The 17,140-nt window shown below is 43.8% G+C and overlaps 1 protein-coding gene across 1 annotated transcript; it reads left to right on the top strand.

Annotated features, from left to right (window-relative positions):
* The first annotated feature begins 14,224 nt into the window (after nt 1–14,224).
* Nucleotides 14,225–16,182, top strand: LOC140610229 (IQ domain-containing protein F5-like). Its single transcript, XM_072786036.1, has 3 exons — nt 14,225–14,384; nt 14,564–14,701; nt 15,733–16,182. Exons 1-3 carry the CDS (start codon nt 14,367–14,369, stop codon nt 16,165–16,167), a joined length of 591 nt encoding a protein of 196 aa, XP_072642137.1. The 5' UTR covers nt 14,225–14,366; the 3' UTR covers nt 16,168–16,182.
* Nucleotides 16,183–17,140: the final 958 nt, after the last annotated feature.

Raw genomic sequence — 17,140 nt, 5'->3', positions numbered from 1 at the left:
ACCTTTCTAGTGGTATTGGTGATAGACAATGGCATTGTTCTGTACTCTCTGCTGGCTCCGTGAGGTCGGGTGCATGCTGTTGTCAACACCTCTGTTGCATCTGGATGAATGACATACACAGCTGGCTTGGCTCCAGATGGGGAGCCTGGCTGCAGCCAGCTCTCTCAGTGGGCCTGATCACCTGACCAGGAGTCACGTTATGATCACTCATCCAATGCTGCCTTGGGACAAATGAAGCTCAGGCCTCAATCTGCACAACTAATGTGGGTATCTGATGGAGTGGCCTGGACCCCTGAGAGATCTTAGTGGATACGTGAAAGCCAGGAGATGGAGCTGTAGTAGAGGAAAGATCTTGCCATGGCAGCTTGCACATATCCACATAGGTTGCAAAAGCAAAGTCTGAACCACAGTGGATCTGAGTCTTGGCCCGAAACCTTAGGATTCTCCTAGAACAGGAGGCTTGTGAGGAGCTGCTATCTTCCCTGGGAGGCTATCCTGAGACAGTTCCTCTCTTCCCCTGGGTTCTGATGAGGAGTGGGGCTCTTTGCCCCGTCCCCCAGCCCCTGAAATAAAGCTGCAGAATATGAAACTGCTCGGCTGCAGCCTAGATCAGGCTCTTTAGCAACAACGTGTTCTGCCATCATCTGGCCCTTTGATTTCATGTCTGCCCAGCTGTTGTGTGGGACAAGAACCACAGGGACCTGGCACTTTGGCTAATCTTGCTTTCACTATCTACCTGAGTAATAACCTGTCAGATCTAAAGTGGTGCTCTGTATCCTTACCAATACGGGACCAGTCAGGCCATGGCCTCAAGGCCTTTTCCCTTGTCATGTATGCTTGACAGATAGCTATGCAGCAGGGGTGCGTTAGCTGTCTTCATTATTCTAAAACCTGTGGACTGGAAATGCTGTAAGTTAGGATGCTGACCTGGTGCCTGTCGGACTGGAATGATATAAAAGACCAGTAGGAAGCTAAGAGACAGAGTACCACTCTGTGCCGAGGTGCTGCTTGTGGGTGGCAGGTGGAGAAGACCCAGCACCTATAGGCATGGGTAGCTGCTGGACTCCTGAGGAGGTCCACATTGCCATGTGAGCTGATTTCCTGGCCTGTGTTTTCTACAGAGTTAAGTAAACCTAGGGCTTGGTTAAAGTCCATTGTGTCTTGAGTTTGATGGCTAACAGATTGATGCCAGGGGTAGGACAGATCTGAACTTTCTGACTGAGGTACAGAAAGAAGTTTTAATATATCAGCAACCACCATAAGTGTAATAATGCATTAGCTCAACAATTAAAAAGCAGATTCATAGTTGGAATTAAATACATGAAATGCATCCACACAATGTTTATAAGAGACAGCTAAAACAAAGTAACACAGAAGTTTGAAAACAAAAGGATAGATTGAAAATTTATCAGGCAAATTCTCAACAAAAGAAAGCTATTGTAACATAGAATAGAATAAATAGGACATAAAATGGAATTTAAAAATTAAACAGAATAATATTGTGTTTTATACTTGGGATCAGCAAACAGTGGCCCACTGGCCAATCCAACCCACTGATTGTTTTTATAAAAAATGTTTTATTAGAACACAGTAGCTCTCATTTATTTACATATTGTGTGTGGCTGCTTTGGAGCTACAATGGCAGGGTTGAATAGTTGCTACAGAGATTGGATAGCTGGCAGAACCCAAAATATTTACTATCTGGCTCTTTACAGAAAAACTTTGCAGCTTCTGTTTTAAACCAATGAAAGGAATGTTATTACAAGAAGCCATAATAACTGGGAATTTGTATGTATTCAACAACATAACTTCAAAACATAGAAGTAAATAAATGATAGAATTACAGAGACAAGTAGCAAATTCTACACTTAAACCTATCTCAGAGATTCATGGAATTAAGAAAACCAAAAAAAGATAATAAAATATTTGAAATATCTAATGGATATATGTGGATCTTTGTTTCCAAGCACACAAAGAATGGAAAACATTCCTGGGATCAGGGCACTGGGTGGTTCAGTCAGTTAAGTGACTGCCTTCAACTCAAGATCATGATCTCAAGGTCCTGGGGTCGAGTCCCACACTAGGCTCCCTCCTAGGGCAGAGTCTGCTTCTCCCTCTTCCTCTGTCCCTCTCCCTGCTCATTCTCTCTCTCTCTCTCTCTCTCTCTCAAATAAGTAAATAAAATCTTTAAAAAAAATTTGGGGCCTCCTAGCTGGCTCAGCTGGTGGAATATGTGGCTCCTGATCTTGGGGTTGTGAGTTTGAGCTCCACATTGGGTGTAGAGATTACTTAAAACTTTTTAAATCTTTAGGACACCTGCACCCCGATGTCTATAGCAGCAATGGCCACGATAGCCAAACTGTGGAAGGAGCCTCGGTGTCCAACGAAAGATGAATGGATAAAGAAGATGTGGTTTATGTATACAATGGAATATTACTCAGCTATTAGAAATGACAAATACCCACCATTTGCTTCAACGTGGATGGAACTGGAAGGTATTATGCTGAGTGAAGTAAGTCAGTCGGTGAAGGACAAACATTATATGTTCTCATTCATTTGGGGAATATAAATAATAGTGAAAGGGAATATAACGGAAGGGAGAAGAAATGTGTGGGAAATATCAGAAAGGGAGACAGAACGTAAAGACTGCTAACTCTGGGAAACGAACTAGGGGTGGTGGAAGGGGAGAAGGGCGGGGGGTGGGAGTGAATGGGTGACGGGCACTGGGGGTTATTCTGTATGTTAGTAAATTGAACACCAATAAAAAATAAATTAAAAAAAAAACTTTTTAAATCTTTAAAAATAAAAAAGAAAACATTCTTCTGTCCTGAAGTTTGAATCGTAAAAAGTAGAGAGAGTTGGAAAGTGTGATGGTAATGAGTGGTCATGGCCAAGGCCAAATTCTGCAGTAATCAATGTTACAAGGCAGAGAAAACAAAGAAAATAAAGATCATGAATAAATGGTAGTAGCAAGAAAAATTAGAACATAAAAAGTTACCAAACTGGAGAGTATAGCCCACAGTGAATGCCACCAATGTTCTGAGAGCCCCAGAGCTATCTTGAATTCCCTTCACATCTTCAAGATGCTCCATTTTATGACCATTTCTTTTGTTTTTTTAAAGATTTTATTTATTTATTTGAGAGAGAGAGAGCACACAAGCAGGGGAAAGGGCAGAGGGAGAAGGAGAAGAGGAGTCCTTGCTGATCAGGGAGCCCAGTGTGATGTGGGGCTCCCTCCCAGGACCACAAGATCGTGACCCAAGCCAAAGGCAGCCACTTAACCAACTGAGCCGCCCAGGTGCCCCTTGTACCATTTCCTTACTTGATTCTCTAGAATATCTTCTTCCTTGTACTTGTCCCAAGGGAAGCCATGAAGGGAAACAAAGTAAAATCCCCTCGTGACCATGTCACCACAGCCAAGACCCAGTGTCATGGCAGCCATAGAGATGGGTAGGTAAAATCCAGGAGAAGCTGGTCTTCCAGGAAGGAAGTCCTGGTGGAATTTGTCCTGACACTGGCTGGCACAGCAAATCTTGAAGTGTCTAGCTTCCTACAGAAGAAAATGGAGGCATCAGCCCTGAGATACCAAAACAAACCTATGGGTACTTAGTTTCCCGCACCATCTCAGGTATAATAAGGACCAAGCATTTTATAAACTTTGCCACAATACCCACTTGGTTATTTTGTGTTCTTCATGTACAGTATCTAAAAAGTAAAAAGGAACACTGTGTTTGTCTATGAAGTACTGAGGAGAGCTGGAGAGATATTTGCTGAGTGGCACCAAGATTTAGCTGAGAGGGACATTGTCAAGTACCACAGAAGGACATCATCAAGTACCCAAAGACAAAGGATCAGACCATGAAAAGCATGTGCAGGGATGACTAGAAAGAAAAGAAAACTTCAGACCAATATCCATTATGAACATTGATGCAAAAGCCCTAAAAAAAAAAATACTAGCAAACTGAAATCAGCAGTATATTTAAAGGATTATACACATGACCAAGTGGGATTTATTCCTGAAACGCAAGGATAGTTCAGGACACAGAACTCATCAATGTAACACACAATATTAACAGAATGAAGAAAATACCCACATGATCATTTCAATTGATGCAGAGAAAGCATTTAACAAAATTCAATACCTTTTCATGGTAAAAAAAACATTCAATAAACTAAGAATTGAAAGAAACTAAGTCAACATAATAAAAGCCATATGTGAAAAACCCACAGAGAACATCATACTCAATGGTAAAAGACTAAAAGTTTTTCCTCTAAGGTCAGGAACAAGATGGGATGTCTGTTTTCACCACTTCTATTTCAACATAGTGTTGGCTAGAGAAATTAGGCAAGAAGGAGAAATTTAAGAAAAAGAAAAGAAAGAGAAATAAAGGAAATTTATTGTAAAGGAAAACAAAATTATCTCTGTTCACAGATGATAGGATCTTATATACAGAAAACCTTAAAGATTCCACTAAATAACTGTTGTAACTAATCAACGGATTTCAGCAAAGTAGCAGGATGCAAAGCCACAGGATGCAAAGCCAATGATAAAAATTTATTGTATTCCTATACACTAATAATGAATATTCTGAAAAGGAAATTATTTAAAAAATTCATTTGCAACAGCATAAAAAAGAATAAAACAGGAACAAATATAACCAAGAAAATGAAAGACAACTGTTCAATGAAAACTATAAGACATTGTGAAAAATAATTATAGAAGACAAAAATAGATGGAAACACATGCCACATTCATGGACTAAAATACTTAATACTGTAAAGTTGTCAGTACCATCCAAGGTAATCTACAGATTCAATGCAATATCTATCAAAATTCCAAAAACAAGGAGGCCTCAGCAGCTCAGTAGGTTAAGCGTTTGCCTTTGGCTCAGGTTATGATCCTAGGGTCCTGGGATTGAGCCCTGCATCAGGCTCCCTGCTCAGCCAGAAATCTGCTTCTCCTTCTCCTACTGCCTGCCAATCCCCGTTGTTCATGCTCTCTCTCTTTCTTTCTCTCTCAAAATAATTTTTAAAAATCTTTTTTAAAAATTCCTAAAATTTTTTTCACAGAAAAAATAGAAAAGATCCATTCTAAAATCCATATAGAATCTTCTCTCCTTTTCTCCACCATCATGGTGCAGTTGACTGTTCCTCATCATGTCTTCTCACAAGACTTTCAGGATCAGGCAATTCTTGGCCAAGAAACAAAAGCAGAATCATCCCATTCCCCCAGTGGATTTGAATGAAAAGTTGGACAAACATTTGGATAGTAAAGTCAGGTACAACTCCAAGAGGAAGCACTGGAGAAGAACCAAGCTAGGTCTATAAGGGAGCACATGAGATGGCACACATATATTCATGCTGAATGAAGGTCCCGTGTAAACATCACTACTACCTGAACAATACATGTGTTTTATTGGGGACATGATTTTTCTCTTACTATGCTTCTGCACTGGTAGGTTGGTTTGGCGATAAATATGGGAGACTTTTTGTTTGAAAAAATAAATAAATAAAAATATAAAATAAAATACATATGGAATCTCAAAGAACTCTGAATAGCCAGGACAGTCCTGAAAAAGAACAAAGCTGAAGGACTCACAGGTCCTTGATTTCTGATTTCAAAAGTTACTACATTTTTTTTTAAGTTACTACAAAGTTACAGTAATTAGAGCACCTTGGTACTGGCATAAAGACAAACCAATGGAATAGAACAGAGACCCCCACATATATGGTCCTCACATATATGGGCAAGTGATTTTTGACAAGGATGCCAAGACCACTCAATAGGGAAAGGGCAGTGCTTTCAAAAAATGGTGCTGGAAAGACTAGATCTCTATCTCTATATCTCTCTATTTCCTTCTAAAGAAGGAAATTGGACCCTTATCTAATACCATATAAAAAACTTAATTCAAAGTGGATCAAACACCTCAATGCAAGACCTTTCTTTCAGAAGAAAACATAGGTCAAAAGCTGCACATTGGACTTGATAGTGGTTTCTTGGATATGGCACCAAAGGCACAGGAAACAAAAGAAAAAGTAACCAATTGGACTACAATTTTGTGCATCAAAAGACACTATTGTCAGAGTAAAAAGGACCCCACAGAATGGGAGAAAATATTTAAAGCATGTATCTGGTAAGAGATTAATATCTAGAATATGTAGAGAACTCCTAAAATTCAACAAGAAACAATCCAGTTTAAAAATGAGTGAAGAGGGGCACCTGGATGGCTCAATCATTTAAATATCTGCCTTTGGCTCAGGTCATGATCTCAGGCTCCTGGGATAGAGCCCCTTGTCGGGCTTTCTGCTCAGCAAAGGGTCTGCTTCTTCCTCTCCCTCTACCTGAAGCTCTGCCTGTTTTATGCTTTCTCTCATTCTCTGTCAAATCAATCAATCAATCAATCAATCAAATCAATAAGAGTGAAGGATCTGAACAAGCATTTCTCCAAAGAAGACATACAGATGGCCAATAAGTCCATGTAAAGATGCTCAACATCACTGATCATGGGGGAAGAACAAATCAGAACTACAGTGAGACACACCATAACTCGTTAGGATGGATACTATTTTTTAAAATAGCAAATAACAAATGTTGGTGAGAAGGTGGAGAAATTGGAACCCTCATGAATTGTTGATGGGAATGTAGAATGGTGCAGCCACTGAGGAAAACAGTGTGGTGGACCCTCAAAAATGAAAAATGGAACTACCATATGATCAGCAATCCCACTTCTGGATGTGTACCCAAAAGAATTGAAAACAGGTCTCAATGTTCGTACACCCATGTTCATAGCAGCATTGTTCACAAGAGCTAAAATGTGGAAGCTCCCCAAGCAGCCATTGCTGGATGTATGAATAAACAGAATGTGGTATATATACACGCACTGGAACATTATTCAGCCTTTGAAAGGAAAGAAATTCTGGCACACGCTACAGCATGGATAAGGCTTGAGAAAATTATGCTGAGTGAATTAAGCCAGTCACAAGGATGCCTGGGTGGCTCAGCGGTTAAGCGTCTGCCTTCGACTCAGGGCATGATCCCAGGATCCGGGATCGAGTCCCGCATTGGGCTCCCTGAGGGGAACCTGCTTCTCCCTCTGCCTGTGTCTCTGCCTCTCTCTCTATCTCTCATGAATAAATAAATTAATCTAAAAAAAAAAGCCAGTCGCAGAAAGAAAAATACTGTATGATTCCACATACATGAGGTACCTAAGGGAGTCAAATGCATAGGACATAGAAAATTTAATGTAAATTACTGACACCCACAATAGCATAAGTGAATCTCAAAAATGTTATGCTAAACGAAAGAAGCCAGACATGAAATCATACTTACAGGATGATTCCATTTATAGAAAGGTAGAAAACAGGCCAAATGAACTATAGGTAAAATAATTCAGAACAGAGTTTACATCTGGGTGGGGGTGGAAGTGGTATTGCCTGCAAACAGCACAGAGACAGAATGTCAAAAATGCTTATTTTGAGTTGGTGGCTACCAGGGAATACAGAATTGTGAAAACTCATCAAATCCCATTAAGAAGCGCTTAACAAAACCACAAAGAATGAGTTTGTTCTCTGTGGACTGACATGGAAGGTGTAAGTAAAACAAATTGAATTGCATGATATGGTCCCTATCTAGGTACATATCCTATGTATGTGTTACAAAAGCATTATTTTCAAAAGGAGAGGATTAGAGAAATAAAAATATAAAAATTTAGCAGTCATCTTTGATGAGGAAAGTGGAATTGGTGTGACAGTAAACTCCCTCACTGTGGCGGAATCCCCTGTGTCTGGCCCATCTGCCAGGTAGCCAGCTATTAGCCTTCTGGGGGAGCAGAAGCCACACAGGCCAGAAAACCCATGAAGCCTCAAGGACCAGCCAGGGCACCTGGCTCAGGCTCAAATGGCCTCAAGTACTCTCCCGTCTTCTTCCCCTGAGGACCTCAAGGTCACAGCCAGGACATCTACTCTGATACTTGTCAGCTCTCAACTCTCTCTGGCTCAGCTGAGCTTCTGAGATGCATCTTTATTCATGGTTGAACATCTCTAATCACAGCTGAGCATCAGCCCCACGGCAGGACCTCTTTTCTGTTCCTGGACACCCCACCCAAGACTGGACATCCTCATTATGGCTGAATGTTCCCACCCAGGGCTAGACATCCCCACCATAGCGAAATGTTCTCCCAATGTGTAAACATCTCCCTATGGCTGCACGTGCTGCCAGTAGCTGGACATCCCCCCTTCATGGCTGGGCATCCCCCAGGCTGAACCTGCCTTTGCATGTACCAATAAAGGATCTCTGCACATTTGGCAATTTCATGGATTTGAGAAGGGACCACTTCCCATCCTTTTTCCTTCTCCTTCCTTGGGCAAATTCTTTTTCTAGCCCCTGCCCCCAGCTTCATATTAGCTTGAGTCCTCTTATTATGTTGCCAGGACTTTTTGTCTTTGCATAAAACAAACAAGTCCTAGTTTTGCTCTGTAAGTTATTGGAATTTGTCTTATCACTGTTTGCCGCCTCTTCTCTTACAAAGCTGGTGCTACATCATTTAGGTTTTTGGGCAGGCTTAGGTTGGCACTTCTGGGGTTATATCTCAGATTAGCTTCATCTCTCTGATCAGTGTCTGTCTGTCTCTCTCACACACACATATACACACACAGTTGGAGATATAGCATGGATGTTTCCTATGTTGTAATTGATCCTCATAGCAGTCCCATCAATGAGTATTTCCACCATGGTGGCCTGGATAAAATCCGCATTGCCACACTGCTGTCACCTGTCTTTTCCCTCCCGCGACAGTGTCCCTGTCGCCGCGTTGACAGAGCTCATCAGCCCCTTTCTTAAGCTTTCCCTCTTCTCTCCTCCATTCTGCTCCCATAACACTCTATTCTTTTGCCTCTCTCTCTTCTCCTCACCTCCTGTCTGAATTAGGACTCTTTCGGTTGCAGATGCCAGAAAACTGACTTGATTTAAGCAAAAAAGAGACTTTACTGCTCTACTTAAAAGTTAGGGGGTGTGTTAGTTTATTTGGCTGCTAGCACACATCACCACAAACGTGGGCGCTTAAAACAATAGAAATTTGTTCTCTTGCAATTCTGTAGGCTGGGGTCTGAAATCAAGGTATCAGGAGAGGCATACGCCCCCGAGAAGCCCTAGAGAATTCCTTCCTCACCTCTTCCAGCTTCTGCTGTGATCTCTGCCTGCAGCTTTACATTGCTTTTCCTTCTGTGTCTCTTTCAAAACTTCCTCAGCCTCTCTCTGATAAGGCCTTGTGTGTGATTGCATTTAGGTTTTACCCAGATAATCCGGGATAAGCTACTCCTTGCAAGACCCTTCATTTAATCCTATCTTTTATTGTATGAGTTAATAATGTTCCCAGGTTCCAGGGAATTGACATGATTATCTTTTGGAGGCCCATTTTTCAAGGGGCAAATGTACCTGTAGCTGCAGCTAGATTCAGGACCCCAGACAATGTTACCAGGTCCCTCCTGGTATAATTCCTGTTATAATCTGTGTGGCCTGCAAAGCCAGATAGGGCTTGAATGGAGAATGCCATGACGTAGGAAACCCTAGCTGATCCTCAGGCTCAGTCAACCTGATGGCCACTTACAGAAATCTGTTACATAGAAGGGGGGGCCTGAAAATAATTAATTAATTAAAAAATTTAAAAAAAAAAAGAAGAGTGGGCCTGGGTCCAGGCCACCTGAGGGCCCTGCTTCTGATGACAGATATGGCACATCTCCTCTCTAAAATAGACTCTAGGGTTCAGACTCACTGAGATGCGAATAGGGACTAGGAACCTGCTCTAATGCCTGTCCCCAGGGAGAATAGGACTTGGGCTTTATTCTTCAGCCCAGATCCCCTGCCCAGGCATCTCTTTCATTCAGGGTAGAACAACAGAGAGTCTAGCTATAGCCAGAGGCAGCTGGGAAGGCCAGGGCAGGAGCTGAGGAGCAGCAGCTGTGCCTGCTGCCTCCCTCCCCAGGGGCTGAGAGACAAAGCATTCATCCCTTCTGCTGGCCACTTCCTGGGAAAACCAGGCATGGAAGCTATAAAACAATATCACAGTAAATCCAGGCATATTAGAAATCATGATAAATGTGAATTTGCAGTATTCATCTATTAAAAAACAGACTTTCTTGCTGGATCAAAAGACACTTATATCTTGTCACCCTTGCCACCGGCCTCCTGCACTGCACCTTAGGTGTTGGGGGCCCCATGCACCCCCTACTCTCCTGCTGTCTGAGCCTGCTCCCCCCTCACCTTGATGGGGGCAGGGGTTGGGGGTGTGAGCCATTTCAGAGTGTAGGCTCACATGGCAAATGAGCACTGAAGTCGAGAAATGAATAGGAGTGACCGGAGACCCTGAAAACAGAAACAAAGGGAGACCGAGGATGTGTTTGAAAAGTTCCCCCCAGAGCAGCTTGTCTTGCTTCTGGAGCATCTCCTGCAGCAGAAGACTCTGCACTCCTGAACTCTGCAAAGCCTCAAGACGACAGACCACCTCCCCCAGCAGGATGCAGCCATTCACCATCGGTGGTGTGAGCTCCTTGTTAAGCACAAATACACAAAAACATACAAAGATGTGGAAAGATTCTTCCAGGAGGATCAGGCCAGGAGCATATACCTCCACAGGTTGCTGATGCTGATAGCAGCAGGTCACCCACAGGTGCTTTGAGCTGACCAAGGAGGGGATGGGGAGGTCCTCAGCCGTGGTGATGGCCCAGATGCTATTCTAAAGAGGAAAGATCACCACGAGATTCTTTTTCATGCATCTACTCCTAGCCCCAGTGGGACCAGGATAGCATTGACCCTGGCCCTCCAAGGACGGGTAATGGGGCTGCTAAAGCCCAGCCCAGCAGCCCTGCCTCGGAGCTTCTCTCTCCAGAGGCTGCTCTCCCTGGGGCTCACTGAATGTCCGGTGCCTTTGCCCCACACCCTGGACTTTCCATCTCTAGGTACTGAATCTGAAGCAGATCTCTTCTGTAAGGTGAAGGGGGTTATTTCACATAAATGGTGAAAGCTGTCTGAGATATGTGGGGAAACCTGCTGAACATTTTGCATTGATCCCCTCAGGATATGGCTGCACTGGATATTTCTAGAATTCTGGGAAGGCACAGAGACTCCGTACACTGGGACCAGTAAACACCGTTTCAGATTCTTCTCTGGATGATTTCGGAAAGATTCTGCAGAATTATGTTGATTGATAGGTCGGTTGTTTAGATTTTTTCCAAAACATCAATACCCTTGGTAAAAGGGCAGAGTAAGAACCCAAGATGTATTAATAATAAAACATAATGGATTACTGTTTCTGTGTTCCTGTGTGTGTCTGAATTTAACACTGTTTTAAAAAAGAGAAAAATCATGTTACCCCAAGTGTATTCTCTGCGAGCTGGTTCTGTCTCTCTCCCACCCACGGTCCTGTGGCTTTCCCCTCCTGCGCTGATGCGCTACCTCGGGAGCCTGTGGTGCCGGCACCTTTCCCAGAGCGCACACACAGAACCCAAGCTTCCCAGCACTGTCTGGTGGGAGGATGGTGTGAAACCACAAGACGTTGCGATCCAGAGATTGCACCACGGACTGAGCTGAGAGTGGCCTAGAGCCGGGTTTTGGGGCTGTCTGCACCCAGGTCTGCCTCTGGTCTGGGAAAGGAAGTGTGGCCTTAACACGTTCCTTCGTTAGAAGCTCTTGGCCTTCAGAATTCTTTACAGGTGACTGTTGTTCTAGAGGGTTTCCTGGGAGTTTGCTCTTGGCCGTTACCTGTGGTCAGCCCATGATTGTATGTGCTTTGTTTACCATAGTGGTACAAGAATCACATTTTGATTTTTGAGTTTGAATAAATATGAGAATGCTGGGAGGAGACGCCTGTATTTTTTTTTTAACAAAATGTGATGAAAAGTTGAAAACAAAGTGTTGTATAAAAATGTAGCAGGGGTTAAGCTTGTCAAATCACTATGTTGTACACCTGAAAAGAGTGTAACCGTGTGTGTCAACTGGACTTCAGCTTTTAAAAAAACCACATATTCCATTTGCTTCAACGTGGATGGAACTGGAGGGTATTATGCTGAGTGAAGTAAGTCAGTCGGAGAAGGACAAACAGTGTATGTTCTCATTCATTTGGGGAATATAAATAATAGTGAAAGGGAATAGAAGGGAAGGGAGAAGAAATGTGTGGGAAATATCAGAAAGGGAGACAGAACGTAAAGACTGCTAACTCTGGGAAACGAACTAGGGGTGGTAGAAGGGGAGGAGGGCAGGAGGTGGGAGTGATTGGGTGACGGGCACTGGGGGTTATTCTGTATGTTAGTAAATTGAACACCAATAAAAAATAAATTAAAAAAATAAAAATAATAAAAATAAATTAAAAAACCACATATAATCTGGGAGAGACTTCCATTTGGGAAAATAGGGTGCTAAGTAATTAGGATTAATCCTTTTGCTGATATTAACTGGAAAAGCTGATCAAAATATTTTTTAAATTTCTGCTTGAATAAAATAAAAAGTAACAATATAGTAAAAAAAAAAAAAAATTCTGGGCTATGATCTAAAGAAAGAAATCCAGAGATGCAGGCCTGGCTTTTGGGGATTGTCCAACATCAATGTCTCTAGATGCTTCCATGCCTTCTCTGTTTCATGTGTCCCAACCACCTTGTCCCCCATCTTCCAGCCAACTCCTATCTCCCCCACCCACTCACCCTGTTAACTTACCACTAACACCCTCCAACCTTAAATAGCCTCCTTGTCTCGATATATCCCTTCTTTGTGGCTTCCTCAAGTGCTTATTAATGACATTTAATGAGTTTTTGTAATTCTGTATTCCCTGGTAACCACCACTCAAAATAAGATATAGCAAATTTCTCTTTGTGCTGTTAGTTGGCAGTACCTCTCAGACCTTATCCCATTTATGAACTATTTTACCTATAGTTTTGTTTTGCCTGTTTTCTAACTTTATATAAGTGGAATCATCCTATAATGCTCTTTGATGTGTGGCTGCTTTCATTTAGCATGTTTTTGAGGTTCACCTATGTTATTGTGGGTGTCAGTCATTTGTCCATTTTTATTACTGTGTATTAGCTCATTCAATGAATATACCACAATTTCTTTGCCTAATCACCTGTTGGTAAACATTTGATTTATTTCCAATGTTGACCTCTTTGAATGAAGTTGCTATGAACATGCATGCACAACTTTAAAAAAAAAGATTTAATTTATTTATTCATGAGAGACACGGAGAGAGAGAGGCAGAGACACAGGCAGAGGGAGAAGCACTAGGCTCCATGCAGGGAGCCTGATGCAGGACTTGATCCCAGGACCTGGGATCACGCTCTAAGCTGAAGGCAGACACTCAACCGCTGAGCCACCCAGGCGTCCCAACATGCACAACTTTTTTGCCGACATGTGTTTTCATTTCTCTTATGTAAATATCTAGGGATCCCTGGGTGGCGCAGCGGTTTAGCGCCTGCCTTTGGCTCAGGGCGCGATCCTGGAGACCCGGGATCGAATCCCACGTCGGGCTCCCGGTGCATGGAGCCTGCTTCTCCCTCTGCCTGTGTCTCTGCCTCTCTCTCTCTCTCTGTGACTATCATAAATAAATAAAAATTTAAAAAAAAGTAAATATCTAGGCGTAGAACTGCTGAGTTATAGGGTGAATATATGCTGAACTTCATTAGGAACTGCCAAACCACTTTCCAAAGTGTTTGTTTCTTACTTTCCCACCAGCAGTGTTAGAAGAGATCTAGCTGTTGTATGTCTTTGCCAATATTTGGTGTTGTCAGTATTTTTTGTCAGCCATTCTCTAAGGTGTCTGGGGGTATCGTATTGTGGTTCTGATTTTCCTTTCCCTCATGACTGATGATGTTGGGGATCTCTTCCTGTGCTTCCTAGGCATTCATAAATCTTTAGTGAAGACCTTATTTAAGATTTTGTTGCAAACTCATTCTTTCTAATCATTTGTTTCCATTATTTGAAAAGAAATGCATCTAATTGAATTTCTATCAATAAATGTTTAAATTGACTCAAATTTATGTTTTCATCAACCAGCCTGAAAGGACTGTTTCTATACACTTTTGTGTCCATGGGCAGTATTTTCAGCATACTACCTTTTAAGCCAAATTGTGAGCATTTACCGTAGGAAAGGGTGGACAAGGACTTCTGCATTTCATCAAAAAGAACTCAACTGTCTGGAAGCATCCTGGTGCCTGAGTCACAGGTGCCCTTATGACATCATAGCCCTGTCTCCTCCTCCCCTCTTCCTGCCAGCCCACAGCTGGGAGAGTACAGACCTGGGAGCAATGGAACCATTGAGCTCCTAACCATGGGGAATTTGGGGAATTACAGACCTGAGGGGATTTGAACCACCTATATCCAAGTCATGGGCATTCGGTGTTGTGTAAGAGAGCCACCCACAGTTGCAGGCAGGGGAAGGTGGATTTACAAAGTTAACTCAGGATATGGGTTCTACATCTAGGGATTCAGGGCCAGGCAGGAAGTGGAGTTTGTGGTGGACTTGGCACTCAGCTGTATAAAGAACGCCTACCGATTCCTTTCCCCTCTAAACTCTGATTACAGAAGGATGGCCAGTTTTGTGAAATCGTAATAGAAGAGATTGATGAAACCACATTGCTGAAAGAGAAAGAGAAGAAAAAGAAAAAGAAAACAGAGCCTCCATCCACACCTCCAACTCCAACTCCACCCCCTCCGCCTAGGGTAGGTTAATGGAGGCCCTCACGTTGAGGGGGACTCTTATTCACAACATCTCTGACTCTGGGCCCCATAGCATGGCATGATCCTGGAATCTGGCATCTGAACCAGGTTCCATTTGTGAGCAAAATTAGTGCTATAAATGATTCCTCAGGAGCAATAAGCATAAACCGAGAATGTCCCAGGCCAAACAAGATGAATGCCCTATCCAGACTGGCTGGAATGAATAGGGATCCAACTCATCCTTGGTTCTCCTCTCCTCCTAGTTCCTTCTTGGTCAGAGAAAGGTGGGTGACTGAGGCACAGAGACTTGGTTGTAGAGAGGGGAACCCCTGGCAAGTGGGAATCAGACCATGCTGAGCTAGGGAGTGGAGTGGTGAGGCTGTGTTTGGGGAAGGCATTGCCATGGACAGGGAAAACCGAGTATAGAACTGTGTGTGTGTGTGTGTGTGTGTGTGTGTGTGTGTGTGTGTGAGTGCATGTGTGCATATGCATGCTAACTGAAGTTTAAGATGTGAGAATCAAAAGAAGTGAAAATGAGAAGTAAATGAGGACTCCATACTGCGTGGAGCAGGGAAACTTCTAATACTGTGACTTGACGGAAGGACACAGCAGGTTGTGGGGTTGAGCGGGAGTCAAGCAGGAAAGGCAAACAAAGGATGCCACTTCTCCAGCCTCCAGGAGGGGTGGAAGGGAAGGAATATGCAAGCCCAGGTAGGTGGCCAGGCCCAGGTGGAACATGGTACATGGTGAGCTTGTTCCAGACAGGCCACCCAGGTCCATGTAATGGTGTGATAGCTAGTGCCAGAATGCTCCATTTTATAGATGAGGACCCTGAGATGCAGGGGACAATGTGATGTGACCAGGTCCATTAAGCAGAGAGGGGCAGGGGTAGGACACCTATCTGGTCTACTGGCTCCCTGCCCAGTGCTCCTGACCTTCTGAGGAAGCTCTTCTTGGCCTGCCCTGGAGCTGAGGTGGGTGGGGAACGTTCCGTGAGAATCATTTCTTTATCTTTGTAACCTCTCTCCCGAAAGAAAAAGAAGCTCCCTGACCGAGAGCGGAAAGCCATAAAGATCCAGGCCTGGTGGCGGGGCACTCTGGTGCGCAGGACATTACTGCATGCAGCACTCAGAGCGTGTATGATTCAGCACTGGTGGAAGGTGATGCTGGCAAAGCTGCTGGAGAAGAGAAAACGAGCAGCCCTAGAGTCCTTCTCGCGGCAAGAATTGGCAGTGGTCAAGCTGCAGTCCTTGGTCCGCATGTGGCTCACTCGCCAGCGATACTGCCGGTTGCTCCACGCGGTCCGCATCATCCAGGTGTATTGGCGCTGGCATAATTGCCACACCCGTGGCTTTTTCCATGGCAGCTATGACCTCACGGCAACCCATCTGGGACTTGAACTTGAGATCTTTCTGGGGTCACAGATATGTCGGATTACAGACTGCATCCCCTTCCCAATAAAGAACTGATCAGGTCTGCTCCAACTCTGTGTCACCTGATCTCTGTCGGTCGAGCTTCAGGAGGTACTAGTGTCAGCAAAGGGGCAGGGAAAATGATGGCAGATACTGGGCATGGAACAGTCAGCTCTGAGGAAGTGGCAGGGGTTGTGTGGGGTCCCTTCTGGAGAAGGATTCTGAGCACCCCGGGCTGGATGAGCAGAGCCTGTAATTGATTAGCAATGACTGCCATGGGTAGGAGAGTTGGGGTTGCAGGGAGGCCAACTCCGCCAACTCCAGGGAGACTCTTTCACAATGTGGTCCCTGGAAATGGTGCCCCCGTAGTTCTGCAACATGGAGGTCGTGTCACCTGATGCTCTTAATTCTTCAGTGTCTTCTCACTAAATTTAGAATAATTCCAAAAGCCCTCCTGTGAACTCCTAAGCCTGCATGGTCTGGCCCTGGCCATGTCACCCTCTCCATGTCCCTCCTGGACACCCTGCTCTTCAAATCTCCCCCACACATTCCCAACTCGGCACTTTGTACTCACTGTCTCCTCCCCTTAGGTAGCCTTTCCAGATGGAGCTCCCCCTCCACTCACGTGTGTCTCTGCTCCATGCTCTCTCCTCGGGGAGACCTTCTTTGACCACCTCATGGAAATGGCTTCCCCACCTCCTACTGTATGTTCCAGTACCTGACTCTGCTTTCCTGTCTTCAAAGTCTCCATCAAGCTTCTCAAGCTTCTCTTACCTCATTTTCTATTTTCTGTTGCCCCCACTAGAGGGTGAGCTCCAGGAGAGCAAGGACTCTGGGTTCAATGCTGTTCCCAGAACCTACATTGGTAGGTTCTCTCTGCTTCTCCCTCTCTCTCCCTTTCCAAATGTTATTGTATATATATTTTTTAGGGTCTGTGTATTATGCCATTATGTCGTCTTTAAAAATATCCCTTTCTGGATTGGGAGAGACTGCCCTTCCTGGGGCCAGCCAGTTCTTAGAGATAGCAAGG

This window comes from Canis lupus, chromosome 19, assembly GCF_048164855.1.
Source record: "Canis lupus baileyi chromosome 19, mCanLup2.hap1, whole genome shotgun sequence".
Classification (NCBI taxonomy): Eukaryota; Metazoa; Chordata; class Mammalia; order Carnivora; family Canidae; genus Canis; species Canis lupus.
This window is presented reverse-complemented; position numbering and strand designations above follow the sequence as displayed.